At 44.3% G+C, this 24,164-nt stretch overlaps 1 protein-coding gene across 2 annotated transcripts in view; it reads right to left on the bottom strand.

The window, feature by feature from the left end:
* The window catches only part of DIS3L2 (DIS3 like 3'-5' exoribonuclease 2), a 320,278-nt gene that overhangs the window by 274,029 nt on the left and 22,085 nt on the right, over nt 1-24,164 (bottom strand). For both annotated transcript variants that reach the window (XM_056565531.1, XM_056565532.1), the window contains one exon: nt 15,864-15,917. In XM_056565531.1, the coding sequence (XP_056421506.1) occupies nt 15,864-15,917 (54 nt within the window). The remainder of the gene's footprint in view (nt 1-15,863; nt 15,918-24,164) is intronic.

Genomic DNA, 24,164 nt, shown 5'->3' on the forward strand with positions numbered 1-24,164 from the left:
GAAGGAGGGGGCAGGGCTTTATCACTGCGCCCACACTCCGCCGTATTCAGGAACCATATTTAATGCATGTCTATGAGCCGACCAGAGTGAACCGCAGCCTCCGGTCGGCTTTGTTTTCGGCCATATGCGGTTTCCTGACCGTAGGCAAAAACGCGGTCGACCATGTTTTTACCTGCGGTCGGGAAACCGCATACGGCCGAAAACGAAGCCGACCGGAGGCTGCTGTTCACTCCGGTCGGCTCATAGACATGCATTAAATACAGTTCCCGAATACGGCTGAGTGCGGGCGCCGCGATTAAGGCCCACCCCCCTCCTCCCAGCCGTATTCGGGAACCGTAAGTACAAAACGTGGTGTGAACCCAGCCTAACAGAAAGGACTCTCAGACTATCTCTAGCCATTTACTGAGGAGAGGCTTCTTACTGGCATATTAAAACGCATAGATTGGTGGAGTACTGTAGTGAAAGTTGACCTTCTGGAAGTTTCTCCCATCTGCACACAGGATGTTTGGAGCTCAGCCAGAGACACCATTGGGCTCATTGTCACCTCTTCGCAAGGAGCCCCAATTACTTAGCTTTGTGGGGTAGCCAAACTTCTGTACGCCTGGGAATTTTGTTCCCCGCCACTAGCCAGACCCCCCCCCCATTGTCAGCAATCACCGCAAATCGCTGATCAATTCAGATCTGCGATTCCGGGCTGATCGGGTATCTGATGACCCGATAGCCCGGAAAATAGGGATGATCGGAGCTGTCAGAGACAGCTCCGAACTTTCTAAAGCTCCTCCTATCCCCTGCAATTGACTGATCAGGACTGACTGGCAAATTCCAGGACAGGGGCGGGGGTGAAAGTTCAATTCCCCCGCTCTGCCCGCCCCTGGATGTCGGGGCAGAGCAGGGGAAGATGGCAGCGATGTGCGGAGGCTGTGGATGCGGCGGCAGTTACCTGGATTGACACGGGGACCAGAACTGGTGGCTAACAAGAGGTGACAGGGAGTGGAGGCAGTGTCCCAGATGCAGCAGTGAAGATTGCCATAAAGTGATCTTCACTGCTGCTTCTAGGAGTTTCAAAACTACAACTCCCAACATGCCCAGACAGCCAAAGGCCTTTGGGCAGGCTGGGAGTTTTAGTTTTGCAACATCTGGAAGGGCACTGTTTGGAGACCACACACACACACACTAATAAATTCCCTGCTATGTATCTGCTGCTGATTTTTCTACCAATTGACTTCAATGGGTAGGAAAATCAGCAGCAGAAAATAACAGCAAAATAGACCGCAAGTTCTGTACATGTGACCTTACTCTCCTACTATGTTCCCCTTACAAAAAAGGCAACAGGCCAAAAAATAATTAAATAAAAAAATATGTTAATGAAGTGTTAAAAGGGGGAGGAAAACAAAAAAAGCATTTTGTTTTGGATTAAACTACAAAAAAAAACACTTTAAAAAAGAAAACTACTAAAGAATTTGCTGAAGTTGGTGCCATGTAGTACAGTGTTACAGCAAACAAATTGAAATATCTATCTATTGATTTTCTATTTAAGATTAGATGTTGAACTTAACATGGAAGGCTTTCATAATACCAACTATATAAAGCAGTTAAATACTAATACTTCCTAAGATTGTTGTAAAAAAACATATTACAGAAATTATTATAACTGATAAAAACCCTCCCATTAAATGTCAATGCTTAAAATCCTAGAACAACTATATGACAATTTGGTTACAAATGAGGGAATGTAGATTAAGGGAACCACAAATTATGTCCAAGTACAGAAATAGGAGGTTTGGAATGTAGACAGACTGCATGTTAAAAGGCATGAACATTTAAAGGGAAACCGATAGCAGATTCACCTACGCTAAACCCAATACACCTACACTAAACCCAATACACAGGGATATAGCGAGGGTGAACAGAATTAAAATGCTGTATAAAACCTATGCCATTCCAGAGATACACGCTGTATTAGCCTCCGTTGCAGGAGGCACTGACTGGGCTACCCAGCATCCATAGCCTGGGCTACCCAGCATCCATGCTTAGTCCCCACTGCTATGGGAGGACACATGGCATGATATCAAGAACACAGAAGGCTGGACCTCCTGCCATCAGACATCTTATCCCCTCTACTTTGCATAGGGGATAAGATGTCTAAGGGTGGAGTACTCCTTTAAGGCTAAAATGGACTGTCTCCTTAATGGGTTAAGGAGAAACAATACCCTTTTTAGAACACTAACGAGCACTACACAAACAGGTTAAGTGGAATTCAACACACTGTTGTGAACTTCTGAGTTAGGTTATAACCATAACCTCAATCCATATGCGCCGTTACATCATAATGACAGAGGACAGTCCCTAATTTAGGATCTCCTCTATAAGCCAGAATACAGCTACTCTCCAGGACAGAGCTCCAATGCAATAGTACATTATGTGACAGGGAATATGTTTTTCTGTCAAAATAAATAAAAGATTGCTGGAAGTGAGACCTGGCATTATCACCTCATATGCAGCTATTGAAAGGGATGTCTAACCAGTCAACCCTTAAGCCTCAAAAAAAGTAAAGTTTTTGTTGGTGGAAAATTTACCAAGCTCAGGTGAGGCATTCTTTTAGGACAAACTGAAAAGTCATACAGTCAGGGGAAAAAAAAAAACACTGTGCGAAGAACCATCCAGTCTTTCATCAAGTTTACATATGGGCCGACATTAAATGGGTACTGTCAGATACAAAAACTTTTTATATGTTGTACATCTTGGCAAAACATTAACCTTTCTAATATACTTCATAAGAAAATATTTCCATTTTATAAAAATCATGGCTTTGTCTAAGTTGACACACAGGCATGGACAAAGCCCAGTAAGTGAGGGTGGGCTAGCACTTTGTACTGTCTGATAGGACAGGAGAGAGCACAGAGGAGGAGTGCAACCGGACAGGAGAGAGCACAGAGGAGGAGTGCAACCGGACCGGACAGGAGAGAGCACAGAGGAGGAGTGCAACCGGACCGGACAGGAGAGAGCACAGAGGAGGGGGGCTACCGGACACGAGAGGGCACAGAGGAGGGGGGCTACCGGACACGAGAGGGCACAGAGGAGGGGGGCTACCGGACACGAGAGAGCACAGAGGAGGGGGGCTACCGGACACGAGAGAGCACAGAGGAGGGGGGCTACCTGACACGAGAGAGCACAGAGGAGGGGGGCTACCTGACACGAGAGAGCACAGAGGAGGGGGGCTACCGGACACGAGAGAGCACAGAGGAGGGGGGCTACCGGACACGAGAGAGCACAGAGGAGGGTGGCTACCGGACACGAGAGAGCACAGAGGAGGGTGGCTACCGGACACGAGAGAGCACAGAGGAGGGGGGCTACCAGACACGAGAGAGCACAGAGGAGGGGGGCTACCAGACACGAGAGAGCACAGAGGAGGGGGGCTACCAGACACGAGAGAGCACAGAGGAGAGGGGGGCGCTACCAGACACGAGAGAGCACAGAGGAGAGGGGGGCGCTACCAGACACGAGAGAGCACAGAGGAGAGGGGGGCGCTACCAGACACGAGAGAGCACAGAGGAGAGGGGGGCGCTACCAGACACGAGAGAGCACAGAGGAGAGGGGGGCGCTACCAGACACGAGAAAGCACAGAGGAGGGGGGGCGCTACCAGACACGAGAGAGCACAGAGGAGGGGGGCTACCAGACACGAGAGAGCACAGAGGAGGGGGGCTACCAGACACGAGAGAGCACAGAGGAGGGGGGCTACCAGACACGAGAGAGCACAGAGGAGGGGGGCTACCAGACACGAGAGAGCACAGAGGAGGGGGGCTACCAGACAGGAGAGAGCACAGAGGAGGAGTGCTACCAGACAGGAGAGAGCACAGAGGAGGAGTGCTACCAGACAGGAGAGAGCACAGAGGAGGAGTGCTATCAGACAGGAGAGAGCACAGAGGAGGAGTGCTATCAGACAGGAGAGAGCACAGAGGAGGAGTGCTATCAGACAGGAGAGAGCACAGAGGAGGAGTGCTATCAGACAGGAGAGAGCACAGAGGAGGAGTGCTATCAGACAGGAGAGAGCACAGAGGAGGAGTGCTATCAGACAGGAGAGAGCACAGAGGAGGAGTGCTATCAGACAGGAGAGAGCACAGAGGAGGAGTGCTATCAGACAGGAGAGAGCACAGAGGAGGAGTGCTATCAGATAGGAGAGAGCACAGAGGAGTGCTATCAGACAGGAGAGAGCACAGAGGAGTGCTATCAGACAGGAGAGAGCACAGAGGAGTGCTATCAGACAGGAGAGAGCACAGAGGAGTGCTAGCCCGCCCTCACTTACTTGGCTTTGTCCATGCCTGTGCTTAAGCTTGGATAAAGCCACGGTAAGCCATGATTTCTATAAAAAGGAAAACATTCTTATGAATTATATTAGAAAATGTTAATGTTTTTCCAAGATCAACATCATAAGTTTCTGAATGTGACCATTTAAGTGATAAGAATGGCATGTACAAATTGGAGTGGATAAAAATTCACATTATTTCTAATTATTAACACAACACCTGGACACTTGTTTTATACACTAAAAATCAAAAATGCTATTTAAAAATAAACCCCCAGTGTGAGCCCACACACAAATTAGTTCAGACAGTAGGTCTCCATTTAAACAGACTACATTAAAGGTACTACTGTACTGCACTCCCCAGCAGCTGCAGTGTAATTGGGGGAATATCTCCCCTTGCTTCTCACTTTGTACCAAGAAGCTCCTAAGCCTTGTATTTACTTCTTCCCTTCCTGTTGTGCTCAAATGAGTCTGAAAACAGACATAATTAGTTTTGTGGCGCCCCTAAAATTAACAAAAATAAAAGCCAGATGCTAAGAGTAATGATATGCAAATCACTTGCCAGCTCATGCCAGGATGTGTTGCTAGGATGCCAACTTGAGCCTTGTTCAACTCCTTTCTACTTTTTTTAACCCAAGTACAATTATTTGGGGAAATAAAAATAGACATTAACACTGGAAACAGCAGCAAAAAAAAAAATTAAAAGTCATTCTGCATACAACATCCCAAAACTACAAAGTGAAAACAGAATTTTAGAAGCTTTTGCCAATTAATTTACCCCTTTACAAAGCACTCCTGTTGTGCCATGTTGTCTTTACTTGCTTGCAGTATTAGCGTTTCACGAGTATTTTTAGGAGTTTCTTGGTTAGGGATTATGTATCACATGTGATATTCCCGATTTTTCTTGGTTGGGCTAAAAATGTAATTTTTTTTCTATTTGCCTGGAATATGCCTTGTGTATGTGTAATCTTTGTTTAACATTGTCTACATGCACTGCTCTAAAGGGGTGCTCTCCTGCAATCAGACATCTTATCCCCCTATCCTTTAGATAGGGAATAATGTCTAGGGGCAAAGTCTGGCAGCTGGGATCCGATCTCCGGGCCGGCACCCTGGCGTTCTGGACATTTATGTTCAGATCATTGGGTTCGGGCTGCGATGGACGTGAGGTCACGCCCCTTCCATCCAGGTCTATGGGAGGGGGTGTGATGAGCGACCACAGCATGGCATGATGTCATGACCATGGCCACCAGCAACAGACATTCTGAACATAATTTCAGAACTTCGGGGTGCCAGCCTGGAGTCCACAGGGGAGGGGGGGGGGGGGTCCCAGCAGCCAGACCCTCGTGATCAGACATATCGTCTAGATAGGATTAGCTTAAAATGACTTTTTTGTTTTACATATGTTTTGTTTTTGTTTTTTGTTTTTTTTTGGGGGGGGGGCGGCATTATTTGTACACTTTATATGCAATCTTCGTATTCCATCAAACTAGTTGTGAGCTTAGTTTTTTGGCATTTATGGAAATTAAAAAAGGAAACTTAACATTTCACAAGGATAAAAAGGTATCCAGACCCTTTAGTAGGACACTTGTGACAGGATTATGTTACGGCACAGATCTTTAGGGGACAAAAAATGTCTGCTGGACTGGAGTCTCCCCAAGAACAATGGCCCCTTAATTATCACACTTTAGAGTCTAGTTGTTCCAAACATCTAAAAAAGAGCTGGCAGCCAACAACTGAGCAACAAGGCTCCGGCCTGATTAAAAAAAAAATTAAAAAAAAAAAAAAAAAAAAAAAAAACATTGAACATTTTAGCCTCAATACTAAGCATTGCCCAGAACAAACAAGGCATTGCTCATCATTTGCACAATTGTATCCATACAATGAAGCATCGTGGTAGCAGCATCATGGTGTAGGGATGACTGGAACAGACTGCCCAGGGTTAAAGGAGAGCAGAAGTGCTTTGGACCTCAGGCTGTTCTGAATGCTCACCTTTGAACCTCTTAAGGACCAATCCCATTTCGACCTTAATGACCAGACCAATTTTATTTTGGCCTTTGTTTTTTCCTCCTCGCCTTCAAAAAATCACCACTTCTATTTTCATCCACAGATTCATATTAGGGCTTGTTTTTGCGTGACCAATTTTACTTTGTAATGACATCACAATATACAAAAACACCCAAAAACTTATTTATGTAGGGAAATTGAAAAGAAAACTGCAATTTAGCTAATTTTGGAAGGTTTCTTTTTCACGCTGTACACTTGACGGTAAAAATTAACATGCTCTTTATTCTGTGGGTCCATACGATTAAAATTACACCCATGTTATATGCATTTTTTTTATTATTATTGTACTGCTTTAAAAAGAGCTAAACTATTAACAAAACTAGTATGTTTCAAATTGCCCTAATTTGACCACCTATAATTTTATAATTTTTCCATATATGGGGCAGTATAAGGACTCATTTTTTGTGCCGTGATCTGTAGTTTTTATTGGTACCATTTTTGCTTATATTTTACTTTTTAATCCCTCTTTTAGAATAAAATGTGACACAAAGCAGCAATTTTGGATTTTTTTGTTTTTACATTTACGCTGTTCACCATATGGGATCATTAACATTTTTAATGCTTTTTGGGGGTAAAATGGGGAAAAGGGACAACTTACATTTTTATTGGGGGAGGGGATTTTTATTTATTTTTTTATGTCCCCATATGGGAAAATTTATAGCAATCATTTGATTGCTAATACGGTTCAGTGCTTTGTATAGGGCATAGCACAGATCAGTATTATCGGCTATTTTCTGCTTGATCTCATACCAGAGCAGAAGACCCCTTGAGAATGGTCCACTCGTCTGCTCCCCAGTCACCTTCCTATTTTACAAAAAACACCACATTTTTTATATAAACATGTATCAAAAAATATATTTGTGGTGTCAGCACTATTGCTATGATAGTATTGCTTTAATGATGGATGTCCCGCTATGCTTCAGTTGATGATAAAGCTTCAGGAAATAGCATGATCTAATTTTCCTCTTTGGTTAGTACTTCTTTCATATTTTATGCAGATTAATATACTGTGCACAAACCTGAGCTATTTGGATGTCACTAGTTGTATAGTATTGTTTTCGCTCACTATGTTGTGGTGACGGTGGCAGTGCCAATGTTTCAATGTGTCTTTCCGTAGGGTTGCTGTTGGTGCTTCTCTTGTAGTATTTATGTTAGCGTGCGCCGGAGACTGCCCCGGTCGGCGGCGTCTACAACCTGTATGACCTAAGGCTGGTAGTGACATCACTACAGTGCCCAGTATGGGTCAAATGCGTTTTGAAAATGACGATTTCCTTCTTCTCCCGGCGCACGCTAACAGAAATACTACAAGAGAAGAACCAACAGAAACACTACAGAAAGACACATTGAATGGAAAACATCGGCATCACCACAACATAGTAAGTGAAAATTATACTATACAACTAGTAACATCCAAATATGTCATGTTTGTGCACAGTATATTAATCTGCATAAAATATGAACTAAGTACTAACCAAAGAGGAAAATAAATGTCATTTTCCTGCAGCTTTTTTTTTTATATCAACTTAAGCATAGCAGGACATCCATCATTAAAGCAATACTATCATAGCAATAGCGCTGACACCACAAATATATTTTGTTTTGATACTTGTACTATTATTTAGTGCCCAAGCAGTGATCCACTAGTGGGTGTCGTAGCAGCTGATATTTATCCATAAACGCCAGTATTCAACATTCATTTGTAGTGCATCCAGAAATATATTGTTTTTTGGATTATTGCTGATTGATCTCATCACCCCCCCCCACCCCCGGAAAAAAAGATGGGAGTAAAGAGTGATCAAAAAAAGTCAAGCAAAAATTGGATTAATAACCAAAGATCACAGCGCAAACAATGGGCCCTCATACCGCAGCATATATGAAAATATAAGAAGAGTTACAAGGGTCAGAAGAGGTCAATAGCGCATAAAAAAAAGCAAGCCTCACATGGCTACGTGGATGGAAAAATAGGCTGGGAGGAAAAAACAAAAACGCAAAAATTAAAGCTAGCTGTATTCTTTATGCCAAAATAGGCTGTGTCCTAAGAAAATTTAGGTTATGGACTGTAGAATAAAGACAAGAGAATGAAAAAATGGCTGGCATACCACTGTACATAGTGGCACTCCCAGACCCTGATGAATAGATTGCAGTTGTGCTGGCCCATGCACAGCCAAATGCAGAAATGTTTGCCTATGTACTAGCATTCAGCATTGTGCCACATTACAGTGGTGGGGGCAAAGGATGATATAAGTGTGTAGTTTAGCACCAATCGGCACTGCTAAAGGATGAACTTCGTAAGTAGGCCTGATAACAGTGACTGTTCGATGCAATAGTGGGCTGCGGACAAGGCCAAGAAGATGTGGAAACCAAGTGAAGTTATGCAGAAAGAGCCAAATAAAACTACCATGACAAGCCAGAAAGCTGACGACTGGGAAACAAGCTGGTGGTCTGGTAAACAGAGATTGAGACCCTTAAGGAGCTATTATGGTGGTGAAGGAAGGACAGTGAAAATCCAAGAAGGTTATTTGAAGAGATCATAATAAAAATAGTGGGTTAACCCTCTCACCTGTGCAAATAGTGTGTTGAAGGGGTACACTGCATTTCTACAAGCAAGAGTTCACTTGTTTTAACACTAAAGCTGCAATACTGATAATGTTGGTGTTAGAAGTATATGTCAGAAAAGGGGAGAGTCTTATGGGCTTGGACTAGAAAGGCATTGGCCACTTCATGGTTTTGGACACAAAGCATGTTCGCAGCTATGGGTAGTCAGGCATCTGAGAAGGCTAGGGGTGTGGGGTCCATGAGTTCTTAGACTCACACAGCAATCCCCATACCAAGTGACCAGAGTATTGTTACATGTAGCAAAGATGGGACAGGGAGTAGTCTCCCAGAGATCACATGGGCACAGCACGACAGTCAAGAGCCCAAAGGCACTAGTGTAACCTTAGTATGTGAAGTAGACCTAGTAAGATGACAACTCTATTTTGTTGAGCCACTGTTTTAATTCATTTGTGAACATATATGAACCCCCTAAACTGCCAACAGAGCATTATACATAACCATAATAGGTTTGTTAAAAGGTCATGCTCTTAAATGGCTTGGCATAACAAAAAAAACATTCTGAAGTAGCACACGATAATTGTGAATGATCCTGATCTCAGTGGTCCTCAATGACTTAGTTATAGGGCTCAAAGTTGCAAGCGGGCCCCTAAGCCAGGGCGATTCACAATCTGCCCTCCTCACAGATATTGAGCTTTCTGACAGCAGTATTTCTATTTTGCTTGTTCCCCCATTTCCTCCTTCCTGGGACATAATTGGAGTTGAAGAGCCAGGATACCACTGCAAGACTATGCCAGGCTGTAGGGAGCTAATGGCCCTTTCCTTGACAGCAGAGCCCAGCATCTGACATGGAAGTTACAGCCAGTTCTCTCTACTGTATGCAGTTGGAGGGTGCAGGCACACAATTTGCATCAGATTTTTTCTCTACATTAATACATGTTGGGATATCACCAAAAATATATGCCAACATACACAGCACCGTAGTCACAGCATGCCTATAGACATTAATGGACTGACTTGTCTACTAAGGAATAAAGGGGAGATTTATCAAAACATGTGTAGAAGAAAAGTTGACCAGTTGCCTATACCAGACTACTTTTTTATTTACATTTTTTTATTTATTTAAAAAAGCCTCAAAATTAGAAGCAATTGATTGGTTGCTATGAGCAACTGAACAACTTTTCTTCTACACAGATTTTGATAAGTTTCCCCCTATATGTCCATTTCCTGAACATATACTTTAAGAGACTCAATAGGCATGATTGACCACACTTGATTCATGCTACATGCGCTTCTTTATAATACTTAAGAGACAACAATAGGTTAAAAATGAAAACGGTCACCAAATGCTGATCAATATGATGCCTACCATGCTCGGGTCCGCCCCCGCCATTCACACGTCTCATTATTCCAGATATGCAAATTATCTTCTAACTGGCAAGGGCGGGGTTACTGCCTTCATCTGGCACTGTGACATCACCGCCACTCAGCCCGCAGCACCACCCGGCTTATGCATATTCATGCTCTCCCTCCGTATCTCCCTCTCCTCCCCGCTCTGTATGTGACTTCACTGCGCATGTGCTGGCTTTCTGTGTACACTAGAAGCGGCCTCAGCGCACTGGAGTCGCAGAAAGAGCGGGGAGGAGAGGGAGGGCATGAATATGCGTAAGCCGGGCGGTGCCGCGGGCCGAGCGGCGGTAACGTCACAGTGCCAGATAAAGGAAGTAACCCCACCTGTGCCAGTTATCTTCATTATTCCAGATATGCAAAATATCTTATAACAGGCGAACGGCAGGGCGGATCCGGGCATGGCAGGCATATTGATCAGCATCCCCTGTACTACCAGCCAGTACCTCTGGATAGTGTGGGGGTGGGAGGGGATTTGGTAACAGTTTTCCTTTAAAGAGTTACTGCCGTTAGAAACAACTTTTTTCCCATTTAATACTTCCTTAAAAACTAAACATTTTCCTAATATACTTAATTAAAAAAAAATTATTGATAGAGATGTGAATTTTTTAAAACATGGGACTGAAATGCTGGGAGGGGGGGGGGTGATCTCTCCTCTGCTCACTCAGTACGATGTATAATCCAGCTTTCAATGGTGTGAGGAGAACACCTGTGAGATCCAGACAAGATGCAGACAGCTTGCAGCCTCTTCTGGAGAAGCATTCACATGCACAGTGACAAGCAATACAAGGTGCTAAACTATTTATATGCAAAATGTTTTCTCGTTGGTCATTTTATGAACTTATTTCTAGTGTATTTGCACCATATAGGTTCCACAAGGCTGCTTTAGGGTTATAAAAGGCATGCATTTTGGTCACAAAGCTGTGGAAATGCAGGTTTTTCTTCTGTACTTGCACCATGTAGTTTTACATGGCTGCATTAGACTTCTATAGAGCATGCATTTAGGCAGAAAGTGTAAAAATGTTTGTGTAGACCACATGACCGGGGGAGAGGAGAGCTCATTGTGCTCCAGGGGAAATGTCCCCAGACTCAGAGAAATGCAGAAATCTTATTTCAATAATACATAGATCAAAAGGTATTTTATATGTTAACACATGCATATTATGCACACAGGTTTTAGGGCACATTGATTTAAATTTTTTTTTTACATTTTCTTACTAATGACAGTAACGCTTTTAAGAGATTTACTTTTTACTGTATAGTGGCATCTGAAATTTACAGAGGAAGCAGAGATCATAATGGCATCTTTGCAAACATATCAACATCCTTTATAACATTACGTTTAATGTTAGAAAATGTCAGAGACCTATCCAAAAGTTTTGATCATTTGGGGTATGGGTGTTTATACCCCCAGAGATAGGGGAGAGGCATGCAGCTGTGCTTTCATTCCATAGGTTATTGAGATATCTGTCCAGTTGCAGGAGACAAGGCCTCTACACTTGTATTGGAGCTCGCCTTCAGCAATTAGATGGAGATGCAGATAGCTTTGGAGTGAAGCACACAGCCAAGGGTTTCTCCAAGCTCATTCTAATGATTAGTAGGGATCAGAACACCAAGACTCCTAACAATCAAAACTTTTTACATGTCACAAAATGTCTTGTTTAGCCACAAACTGTATGCTTCACTCAAATGGGGAAGCTCCTTTACAAGCTCTCCAAAACATTTAGGACAGTTATCAAGCGCCGTAGCGATTTTTTGTGCATTAAGAAAAAAATATATTTTATATATATATATATATATATATATATATATATATATATATATATATATATATATATATATATATAAAAATAAAAAAAATAATAAAAATATATAATAATATATAATTTATAATATATATATATTATTAGCCCCCCCCCCCCCCACTACGCTAGCTCTATATATTGCTCCCCGCTGCGCTAGCTATATATACTACCCCCCGCAGCACTTACATATGTCCCCCCCCTAGCGAGCGCATACATATTTCCCTTGCAGCGCTATCTGTAGAGTATGCGATCAGCAGCGCATCATGCTGCTGGCTGGGGAAGGTAGCGCAATGATGTCCACTTCCCGGCCGGCAGATGCGCTGCTGATGGCATACTTCACACATGTGTTCGCTCGCTGGGGGGACATTTATAAGCACAGTGGGGGGGGGGGGGGGGGGCAGTATATATAGCTAGCGCAGCGGGGAGCAATATATAGAGCTAGCGTAGTGGGGGGGGGGGGCTAATAATATATATATATTATAAATTATATATTATATATTATATATTATTTTTATTATTTTTTTATAATATATTATATATATATATATATATATAATATATTATAAAAAAATAATAAAAATAATAAAAATAATAAAAATAATAAAAATATATAATAATTTATAATATATATATATATATATATATATATATATATATATATATATATATATATATATTATTAGCCTCCCCCCCCACTACGCTAGCTCTATATATTGCTCCCCGCTGCGCTAGCTATATATACTGCCCCCCCCCCCACTGTGCTTATAAATGTCCCCCCAGCGAGCGAACACGTGTGAAGTATGCCATCAGCAGCGCATTTGCCGGCCGGGAAGTGGACATCATTGCGCTACCTTCCCCAGCCAGCAGCATGATGCGCTGCTGATCGCATACTCTACAGATAGCGCTGCAAGGGAAATATGTATGCGCTCGCTAGGGGGGGGACATATGTAAGTGCTGCGGGGGGTAGTATATATAGCTAGCACAGCGGGGGGGGGGCAGACATATACCACTCTATGTCTGCCCCCCCCACTGCGCTACCTATAGTTCTTGCCCCCCCCCCCTGCAGCGCTTATATACATACAGTCCTGCAGGGCCTCAGGGCAGCCGGGGACACACAGCGCAATGCTTCCCCAGCCGCCAGTGTATTTTAACATTACAATCTTCACTAATGACTTTAAAAACCCTGCCAGGAGCCCTGAATGGCTCCTCTGTACTGGCCATTCAGGGCTCCTGGCGGGGTACTTGAAAATGAAAGAAAAAACATACACTATCTACATCACAGGGGAGCGGAGCATGCCGTCCACACCCCTGGTTAGTAACTTCTGACCGCATCGGGTCTCAGAAATGAGACACTGTGCGATCAATTCATCAGACCCTGTAATACTACCCCCAACAGGGTACAGACTGTTCCATGATGGGGGTAGTAGTACAAGCACTAATGTAATCTCCCCAGCCACCTGCAGCTTGGGGAACTAACACTCCCATCATGGAAACAAGTCTGTTCCATGATGAGGTAGTAGTTCCACAACACTGCAGGAGTCTGCTGATTTCACCTCTTCTGAGCATGCTCAGAAGTAATAACAGATAGTATAAACCGGGGGCAAACTGATAAAGGCCATCTGTGGCCAAAAAACACCTCATCACCTATTCACAGGATAGGAGATAAGCGTTTAATTGCAGTGGGGCCGACCACTATTTAAAGTGACCACGGCGCCAGTTTCCTACAGAGGTAATGTCTGGCCACGGCCACTAAGCACAGTGAATGGCGACTTCTGTGCAGCGGCAGGGAGAAAATTGCCGGCAGGCGCAGGGCATCCCTCAATGTAAAATACCAGCCGCTGGCATGGCCAGTATTCATGATGAGAACTTACCGGGAGCAGGTTGAAAATACAAAAACAAAAATGAGCTAGCCCAGCAAACAGCATACTGTTCAGGCACTGTTGCGGCCGCGGTGACATGATGGCTACTGGTAATAAAGGATAGATAAAGAACTTTCGGCTATTAACATAAGCGAAAGCTTTTCTGCTTTAAAAAATGCTTTTGTAGGCGGGTTTCCCCTGTTTTTGCTTACGTGTGATTTATCTATCAAGGTCGTGCGACTTTGATAAATAGGTCACATGTAAGCAAAAGTAAGAAAAAAAAAAATATAAAAAAATTGTCATAAAAGCCATACGTTTGAAAAGAATGATACATCTCCTTAGTGTCTCAGTGGTCTTTAATATTGCTGTTTGTAGTCATTCAAAAGTAATCTTCAATGTCCACTTCCAATGAAAAGACATTAGTCTTATGTGATAGACACAGATTCAGATGGCTTATTAGAATTACAGTACTGACTGCTTATTAACAGAGCAAGCAGAGATCTTACAAAAATGCCCAGTTTACACAAAGCATACTGAAAGATTGTATAATACATTATATACCACAAGCAGCCTAGAGAATCTAATCTTTAATATGATCACTGAGATCATTTCATAGGCACACGTACACGTCACCATTTGGTTCTTTGAGCCCATATTCAGATGGGAGGAAAGTACAACAAGTGCTTATTAAATAAGCAGGTCTAGAAGTCTATTACATAACCAGGTACTTCCTATAGTAAATTAACAGATTCTGGCACTTTGTTTCGGTCCGTATGGAAGCACAGCGTTCAAGTGTGTTACAAAAGACAAGTCAAGAAATCATTTCAGCGAGAATCTAAAACAGAATGTTCCTTGAGACTCTGGAAAGCAGAAACAATCAGATTGGGACGAGAGCTGCAGCAGCTGTATGTGCTGCCTCCCATGACTTGATGCAGAAAGACTGCAGGCCTGTTTATCGGGGGAGAGGGCCACCACAGGGAACAGATTTTTGCACATGTTCTGCATTTGTTTTCCCTCACAGCCCTGAGAGTTAGTAACAGTACTATCTAAAACTCTATGAACAGTAAATATAGGAATTGTGAACTTTTTTGATAAGGACCTGTCCGGATCAGTCATTGTCCATACATAAATCCACGACTGTTATCACTAAAGTGACAAATCAAGATCACTCGCCTACTCCATTGTGTATAAAGTCACACACTAGCGTGAGGCATAGTGACATAACATAGCAAAGCGTTTTACATAACTCCAAGAGATGCCATAGGATGCTTGTGAAATAGATCTACTGTGAAGGAAGGATCTTATGCGTCACACACAGGTTATCATTCATCCCCTTTCCTGGTAGGATATTGAAGACTGTGATTTACATAGATTTACAATATAAGGACAGTAAGAAACATTAGATGCAAATGCAATATCCATGGAGTCATCTGCTTTTTCGCTCCTGAATATGAACCCCCAGAGAAGGATTCTGTGGGAACCAGGGATACTATCTTGTTTAAATTAGGCATGTCAATTAAATAGGTCTTGTACTTTATATCTGAATAAACACTGTAAATTGGCTACCGAAACAGAGCAGAAATAGATGGCAAAATTGCTTCAAGGGAGATTAGTTTAATTCACTAGAAAATGAAGACTTCGCAGCAGGGATACATGAAGAGAGTCCAGTTACACTAAGTGGTGGTCCCAAGTCAGCTGCTTTAAAAAAAAACTGTATGCACAGAGACAGGCACATCTATGGCACCAAGTGTAAGGCTCTCATAGTTACTGAATAAAATGTTATATGCAATGTTAACCACCTGTCATTATAGCCAATATAAATAAAAAAAAAAAGTTACATGTTTCCAGAGGGATCATTGCTTTATTCTTACCGGCGATGGCAGGAACGCTTCATGGAATTTCTTGGGATTAATCCTGAGGGAGCCCTAAGAAACAAGCAGACAGAAAAATAAAAAAATCTTCAAGATCATGCAATGTTTATTAGTATTACATTTAAACAAAAATAAATAAAGACAAATCTGGTAGATACAGCACCAAATTTATTGCAGTGGAGATTATCAAAACTGCTTGTCCCAAAAGATATGGTACAATTTGCACAAAAAAAATGCCTTGCATTACTTACACCCCATTTTCAACGTATTTTAGACATTTTTGCTTAAGTTGGACAAGGAACGTAGCTTGCTGAAAAGGGGGGGGGGGGAGAAGAGGAGGGAAGTACCTGGAAAGATGGGCAAGACAACTAAAGTTCTCACCCCAGGACTGTGTTCACAGCTTAGACTACTCACTACTGCTTTATAATGTCATCCATGCTGCTGCATTTTAAGCTGTGTTTAGAGATGTGCATGGCAGTCACTATAGAACTTAGGCTCAGCCCATTAGCTCTGGGAGAACTGGAAATTACAGAAGTAGTGTATATAGCAAGACTCATGTATGCACAAAGACAGCTTATCTTCATCTAAGCTGGAAATATGTCACTTTTTGGTGTAAAAGTAATGGTACGTAAAAAAAATAAAAAAATTAACAGTGGCTCATGCTGTTTAAAAACCTGTCGATTCTTTAGACAAGTGGTCTGCAAGCATGCTGGGAGTTCTAGTTTTGCAACATATGGAGTTACACAGTTTGGAGACCACACCTTAAGAATACCTAGTCCAAGAATTAGACTTGACTGTTTACTCTAAGAACTACAGTCTTTGATGATCTCCCTCGGTGTGATACATTTGGCAGATCTGGCTAGAAAGGATACATCTTTTTCTTAAGTCACGTCTTGACTGGCATACTTCAGCCACATCCTCTCTGGAAACTTTTCAAAATGATCTAGCAATACATAACACTAATAAACTGGATGCACGGGATGGAAGACTCCCCACTTCACAATTCAAGCCAAAATTCTAGTGCATTTTGCTTAATCTCTTATCTCTGATCATGCATGAAGCTTAAACATGAAAAAATGAATAATGCATATTTTAATAAAGACTACTTACTGATATGGGTTACATAACTTGCAATCTACCTGGGCGTGTGATGGAATGAATAGTATTAAAAATGCTTTAGGTAAACCAATAACAGCTTCCATTAGACTATTGCACTATGAGATCATGTTAAAAAAAAAAAAATATTCAGGTGCTGAGTTCCCACCAGATCAAGCTCTATTCCTAGAGTGGTTATTTTATCCTGGCTGTCTGACACATGTTTCACTTCAACCCATCTGCGGGTTCAGTGTTTCCAAGACAGCAAACAGAAGTTCGCCCAAGATTTGACAGACCACATGCCTGCAGCTGCTTGTTTGACTTGCTAGATTTGGTCTTTGAGCAGATTTGTGGGCGCGAGGCCACTAAAAATCAACATGCTGTAATACAAAATACAGAGTACACCCAAACTGCTTCCAAATACTTCCCCTGTAGCTACAGCTTTTGTGGAGATCTGTAAGAATAACCCTACCCATCCCACCTGTAGCAAGATACCCAAGTTACAAAACACTTTTCATTGTTTTTAAAACAAAATTGTTTATATTCTCTTTAATTTTAATTTTTATAAATTTTTCTGTAGCTGACAAAACCTGCACTACACAAAACTTATATACAGTGTTATCTATGATAAGTAGACAGTAAAGTGTTAAAACAAACTTGATCCATTACTTATAGTTTACACTGATCTTTCTATCAGATCTGCTCTTTAAGATTTATTTCTATCTTTGGCTTCTCTAGCAGCCAATTAAAGCACTTAAAATTCATATATCTAAAAGCAGATGGGTCCAATATCCTTCCCCACCAAAAAACCTATTTACCACGTTGCTTATTTCACACTGTGATCTCATATTTGGAAAGAGCTGCATTTCCCATCTGCAAAGAACAGATGTTTTCGTGTAGAGGGACGGGGTGGTGTTGAGTGGAGGTCTGTCCAGTGAGGACTAGGGGGGTCGTCATGTCAAATAGCTGGATTTACTTACAATACAAGCTTAGGTCTGAATTAAATTGCTACTGCACAGTCTTGCCACTCGCTACTTTAATACCGTATATACTCTAGTATAAGCTGACCCGAATATAAGCCGAGGCCCCTAATTTCACCCCAAAAACCCAGGAAAAGTTATTGACTCGACTATAAGCCTAGTGTGGGAAATACATAATTCCCCCCCCTGTCATCATCCAGACCCCCGTCATTAACACCCTCATCATCACCCCGTCATCATCCCACCCCCCCTTCATCATCACCTCCTGTCATCATCCTCTGTCATCATCCCACACCCCCTTCATCATCACCGCCTGTCCATGTCTGAACAGTGGTCTTCAACCTTCGGACCTCCAGATGTTTCAAAACTACAACTGCCAGCATGCCCGGAGAGCCATCGCCTGTCCGGGCATGCTGGGAGTTGTAGTTTTGAAACATCTGGAGGTCCGCAGATTGAAGACCACTGCGGCCTTTGTCATCATCCAGACCCCCCCACCCCCTTTAGTTTTGTATTCGCCTCCCCTCGGCGGGAAGGAAGGGTGAGCTGGTCTGGGCCATCTGTGCTGCAGGGACCGTCCGGTGGGGACGGTTAGTCGCCACCGCTCCACCGATTCTCCTGGTCTTCCGCTGTTCACCACAACAACATCATGACAATACAGAAACTGCCCTACTGACTGAGGAAGGACACTTCTGCAGCCATTGATTGAGCGGGGGCAGTTCCTGCACATTCACAAGGTTAAAAGGAAACAGAAAAAAGTCAGGAGGATGAGGAATCAGGAGCAGAGAGGGATGAAGGACGGGAGAGTATAGCTTATTACTTTCACAACACCCTAGGCATGGAGAATACCATCTTCCCTGGACAACCCGTAAAAAAACAAACTACTTCAAGGGATTTTCCCCTCTAATCAAATAGAAAGCCAAAAGACTTACACATTGTGTGTTGCTGTCAGTATCTGTAGCCAAAACCAAAGGAGAAACCAACAGAAAAACTAATACAAAGATTAGTACTTTTAGCCATCACTAGTTGTAATAAGCAACACATTTAGTATTAAAGGAGTACTCCAGCCCTAGACATCTTATCCCCTATCCAAAGGATAGAGGATAAGATGTCTGATCGCGGAGGTCCCACCGCTGGGGACCCCCGCAATATAGCACGCAGCACCCACCTGTTACTGCTCCGGAAGCGCAGGAGGGTCTGGCTCCCGACCACGGGAACGGAAGATAGTGACGTCACGACTCCGCCCCCGTGTGATGTCACGCCCCGCCCCCTCAATGCAAGTCTATGGGAGGGGGCGTGACGGCTGTAACAGGTGGGTGCAGTAATAGGTGGGTGCTGCGTGCTATGTTGTGGGGGTCCCCAGCGGCGGGACCCCCGCGATCAGACATCTGATCCCCTATCCTTTGGATAGGGGATAAGATGTCTATGGGTGGAGTACCCCTTTAAAAAACAAAAAAAATATAATGTATCTTAGGGTAGGATTTGCTGCAGATACTGTGTTCTGTCATAATGTAGCACTGACTTACGCAGCATTGAATCTGCAGCAAACAGTACATGTGACTTTTCTTAAAACCATAGTCATTGTTCTTTAACACATTTATTACAATTTATATTTCTTTAACAACCCATTTTAGATGTTTGTAAGGCTAAGTTCACACAGCCGTTGTCCCCCATCTAGATTTTGTCTGTTATTGCCTCCTAAATGGATCATTCTATTAACGGGTGCAAACTGATGCAAAAGGATGCTATTTAGTAGCATCCGTTTGCATCAGCCATCTACAGACTCCTGCAGCCGGGACTACTATTACTCCCATCATGGAACAGACTTCATGATGGGAGTAAATCCCTGGCTGCGGGAGTCTGCAGGCAGCTAGGAGGCTAGATTAGTGTGTGTACTACTACCCCCATCATGGAACAAAGTTTGTTCCATGATGGGGGTTGTAGTACAGGGGCTGAGTGATTGATCGCACTGGGTCTCACTTCTGAGACCCGATGCGATCTGAAGTTATTAAACAGGGGAGCAGGCGGCATGCTCCGCCACCCAGCGATGTAGATAGTGTGCGTGTTTTACTTTCATTTTTAAATATCCCGCTGGGAGCCCTGAATGGCCGAGGCCCATTCAGGGCTCTCAACAGGGTTTTTAAATTCATTAGCGAGGATTGTAATGCTTCACTACACTGGCAGCCAGGGAAGCATTGCGCTGTGTTCCCCGGCTGCCCTTATGCGCTGCAGTAGTGGGTAATATACATAGCTAGGTCAGTGGGGGGTATAATGCCCCCCACTGCGCTAGCTATGTATAATACCCCCCCCCCGCTGCCCTTACATATGTCCCCTTAGTGAGCGCACATACATAAATCCCTTGCAGCTCTATCTGTGAATAGTATACTATCAGCAGCACATCATGCTGGTGGCCGGGAAAGGCAGCGCAATGACGCCCGCTTCCCGGACAGTAGATGTGCTGCTGATAGCGCTGTGAGGGACTTTGTATAGAAGCGCTGCAGGGGGAATGTTATATATCACTATATATCTGTCCCCCTGCAGCGCTTCTATACACATGTCCCTCACAGCACCATTTGTGAATAGCATGCTATCAGCAGCACATCTGCTGGCCGGGAAGCGGGCGGCATTGCGCTGCCTTTTCCTGGCCAGCAGCATGATGTGCTGTTGATAGTATATTATTCACACATAGCGCTGCAAGGGATTTATGTAAGTGCAGCGGGGGGGGGGGGGGGGGGGCATTATACATAGCTAGCACAGCGGGGGGGCATTATACATAGCTAGCGCAGCGGGGGGGCCATTATACATATTGCTCTATATGTCTGGCCCCCCACTGCGCTAGCTGTGTATATTGCCCACTGCTGCGCTACCCATCAATCTTGCCCTCCTGCAGTGCATCCGAGCAGCCAGGGAACACAGCACAGTGCAACATTACAATCCTTGTAATAATGACCTTAAAAACCCAGCAGGAGCCCTGAATGGCCCCTCGATGCTGGCCATTCAGGGCTCCAGGTGGGGTATTTGAAAATTTAAGTAAAACACACACGATCTACATCGCAGGGTTTCGGTGCTCGGACCATGCCGCCCACTCCCCTGGTTAATAACTTTTGATCGCATGGGGTCTCAGACTTGAGACCCAGTGCGATCAATCCCTCAGCCTCTGTACTACTACCCCCAACATGGAACAGACTGTTCCATGATGGGGGCAGTAGTACAAGCACTAATCTAGCCTCCCCACAACCTGGAAACTACTACTCCAATCAAGGAAACAAGTCTTGAGGGGCGTGGTCTGGCTGCCAAGCTGCATGCACGCTTGAGCTGAGAGCTCCTGCTCCCGTCTTGTTGTAAGCGACTTTCCAAAGCTTCCAGCCATCCAAGTTTGCGCTCAGCCCTGAACACTGATCTTCCCTAACATGCCCGGACGGAGGAGGAAACCTGCCGGCCACGCCAGACTGGCGAAATTCTACTTTAGAGACGGCGCGGACTCTTCACAAGATGGCGCCGAGAGAGAAAGAGGTTTGTGAAGGAGATTCTGCACAGGCGCCGCGCGCTTCATCCCGACGCCTGTCTCCACAGACCCGGTTACGGCGCTCCTCATCTGATCCGGCGCTGTGCCCGCGAAGCCCTGCAAGTGACAGTCCTAAACTCCGTGGACTTTGTCTGCTCCCGGGCCCTTCTAATCCCTGCATAGCGGTGAGTGACCGGCGCCATGTTAGTGGCTCCGCAACGGGAATCAGTCCCCTTGCCTCTCCCTCCATCAGCCTTTTCAAGCAACGTCCGACATTAAAATGATGCACTCACTGAGACTCTCCGCAGTCCTACTCCCCTGGACGCTGAACCGCTTACTACAGGGGGAGATGTTCTTATGGCCCTGCCTGTGGCTAATGTGACTCTCACTGACACTGCAATGAAGGAGATGATGCTGGTGCAGCGCAGATCCCTTCTTACAGACTTCCAATCCCTCCTTCACCCCCTCCAGAAGGAGATAGGGGGGTTGGGCTCCAGGGTGGATCACTTGGAACACAAATTTGAGGACTTTGCTGGATCCCATAATGACATGATTGACGCCCATACTGCCTTGGAGGAAGATTTCTCCATGATCAAAGCAAAATTGGCTGACCTGGAGGACAGAGGGAGAAGAAATAATGTGAAGCTGCGGGGTATCCCAGAATCTGTGCCTCCCAAGGAAATTCCACAATACGTGCAAGCCCTCTTTAAAGCTGCATTGCCTGAATTGCCTGCCTCTGATTTGGAAATTGACAGGGCGCACCGAGTTCCTAGACCCAAACATCTACCGAATCCTACCCGGTACCCCCAAGTATAGTGTGGAACGCACATAAGGCATTCATCAGAGGGTCATTCATTAAACAGGGGACATTACTGAAACGTCAGAGAAGCGACCAGTTGACAGCGACTCTCCTTGCCCTGCGTCAAGTAGAGAGGGAAAACATGACTAACCCTTCTCCCCACCTAGCGACACGACTGCAATCCCTTAGACAGGATCTGAGAACCCTCCTCTTAGTTTCCTACGAGAAATCACTTCGTAAAACCAAAGCAACCCACTATTCACAAAGCAATAAAGCAGGAAAATTATTGGCCGCACGCCTGAAAGCGCAACACACTAGATCCAGGATCCCCTACAACCTCCATACACACGGGTGCTAAACTGTATACTCCCTCTGAAATTGCGCTCAGCTTTAGAGATTTCTACGCTGATTTGTACAATCTACGGGATTCTATCTCAACTCCCTCTAATATTGTGGGCCTGACTGACACATTCCTGTCCTCCCTACATCTCCCTTCCCTGACCCCTCCACAACTTCTCAACCTCAATGCTCCTATTACTCCTCCAGAAATATCTTTAGTGATCAAAAAACTCCCCAGAGGTAAGGCCCCCGGACCAGATGGTTTTGCTAGCCATTATTATAAGCAATTTAATGAGGTTCTTACCCCCCATCTCTACAGATTTTTCCAGGAGGTGCTGGACTCTGGTGCATTTCCTGGTGAAAACATGCAAGCACTTATAGTCACCATCCCTAAGCCGGGCAAACCCCCTACTTGCCCACAAACTTTTCGCCCAATCTCCCTACTTAATCTGGATATAAAAATATTTGCTAAAATTATCGCCAATCGTATAGCCGTCCTGTTGCCTTCTTTGATCGCAGCAGATCAGGTTGGTTTTGTACCTAATAGACAGCCCTATTATAATACCAGACGATTGTTGGGTGTTCTACACCATGCTGTAGCCCGGAACCTCCCTGTTCTAGCCCTCGCTCTTGACGCCGAGAAGGCGTTCGATCGCCTCCGGTGGTCGTTCGCCTTCTCGGTTTTTGGAGAGAATGGGATTTAGCGGCTCTATTCTCACTGCGATTTCAGCCCTCTACAATAATCCCTCCGCCAAGACGTATGTTAATGGGGCCCTTTTCAATCGTTTTGCTATCACGAATGGCACGAGGCAGGGCTGCCCCCTGTCCCCCCATATATTTATTTTGGCATTGGAACCTTTAGCTCAAGCTATTCGGGAAAATCCCCACATCACTGGAGTGGAGATAGGAGGGAGACCCCACACTATATCCCTTTATGCGGATGATGTACTCCTCACGCTCACCAACCCAGACCGTTCCCTATCGACAGTAATGTCCACGCTGGAACACTTCGGCATGCTTTCATATTACCACCTAAACTCCTCCAAGACCCAAGCCCTTCCGGTCAATATCCCTCCTGCCATACTTTCCACGTTGAAATCCACTTACACATTTGACTGGCAATCCAGGGGGATTCAGTACTTAGGCATCACCCTAACCCGCTCTCCCACTGACCTTTACAAACTGAATTACTTGCCTCTTCTGTCCACTACGCACATGGAACTGACTCGACTGGCCAAACACGACATCTCCTGGACAGGACTGATAGCTACCTTCAAAATGCTACTCCTACCCAAATTTTTGTATATCTTCCGCACCCTGCCGTTGCGTGTACCAGATGACTACTTTCGCCGAGCCCACTCTATGCTTACGAGCTTTGTCTGGGCTTGTGGGAAACCACGGATAGCCCGCAACATCATAACTAGGGATAGGAGGGTGGGAGGCTTAGCCTTACCCGACTTGAAATCATACTATTTATCTGCAATGGTTAACTCCCTATCGGTATGGTTTACGATGACTGACTCTACCCCGTGGTTTCAGATAGAGAAATCCATGTCCCACCCGTTTTCTCTACCTGACTTCTGGAA

The sequence above is a fragment of the Hyla sarda genome, chromosome 3 (genome assembly GCF_029499605.1).
Source record: "Hyla sarda isolate aHylSar1 chromosome 3, aHylSar1.hap1, whole genome shotgun sequence".
Taxonomy (NCBI): domain Eukaryota; kingdom Metazoa; phylum Chordata; class Amphibia; order Anura; family Hylidae; genus Hyla; species Hyla sarda.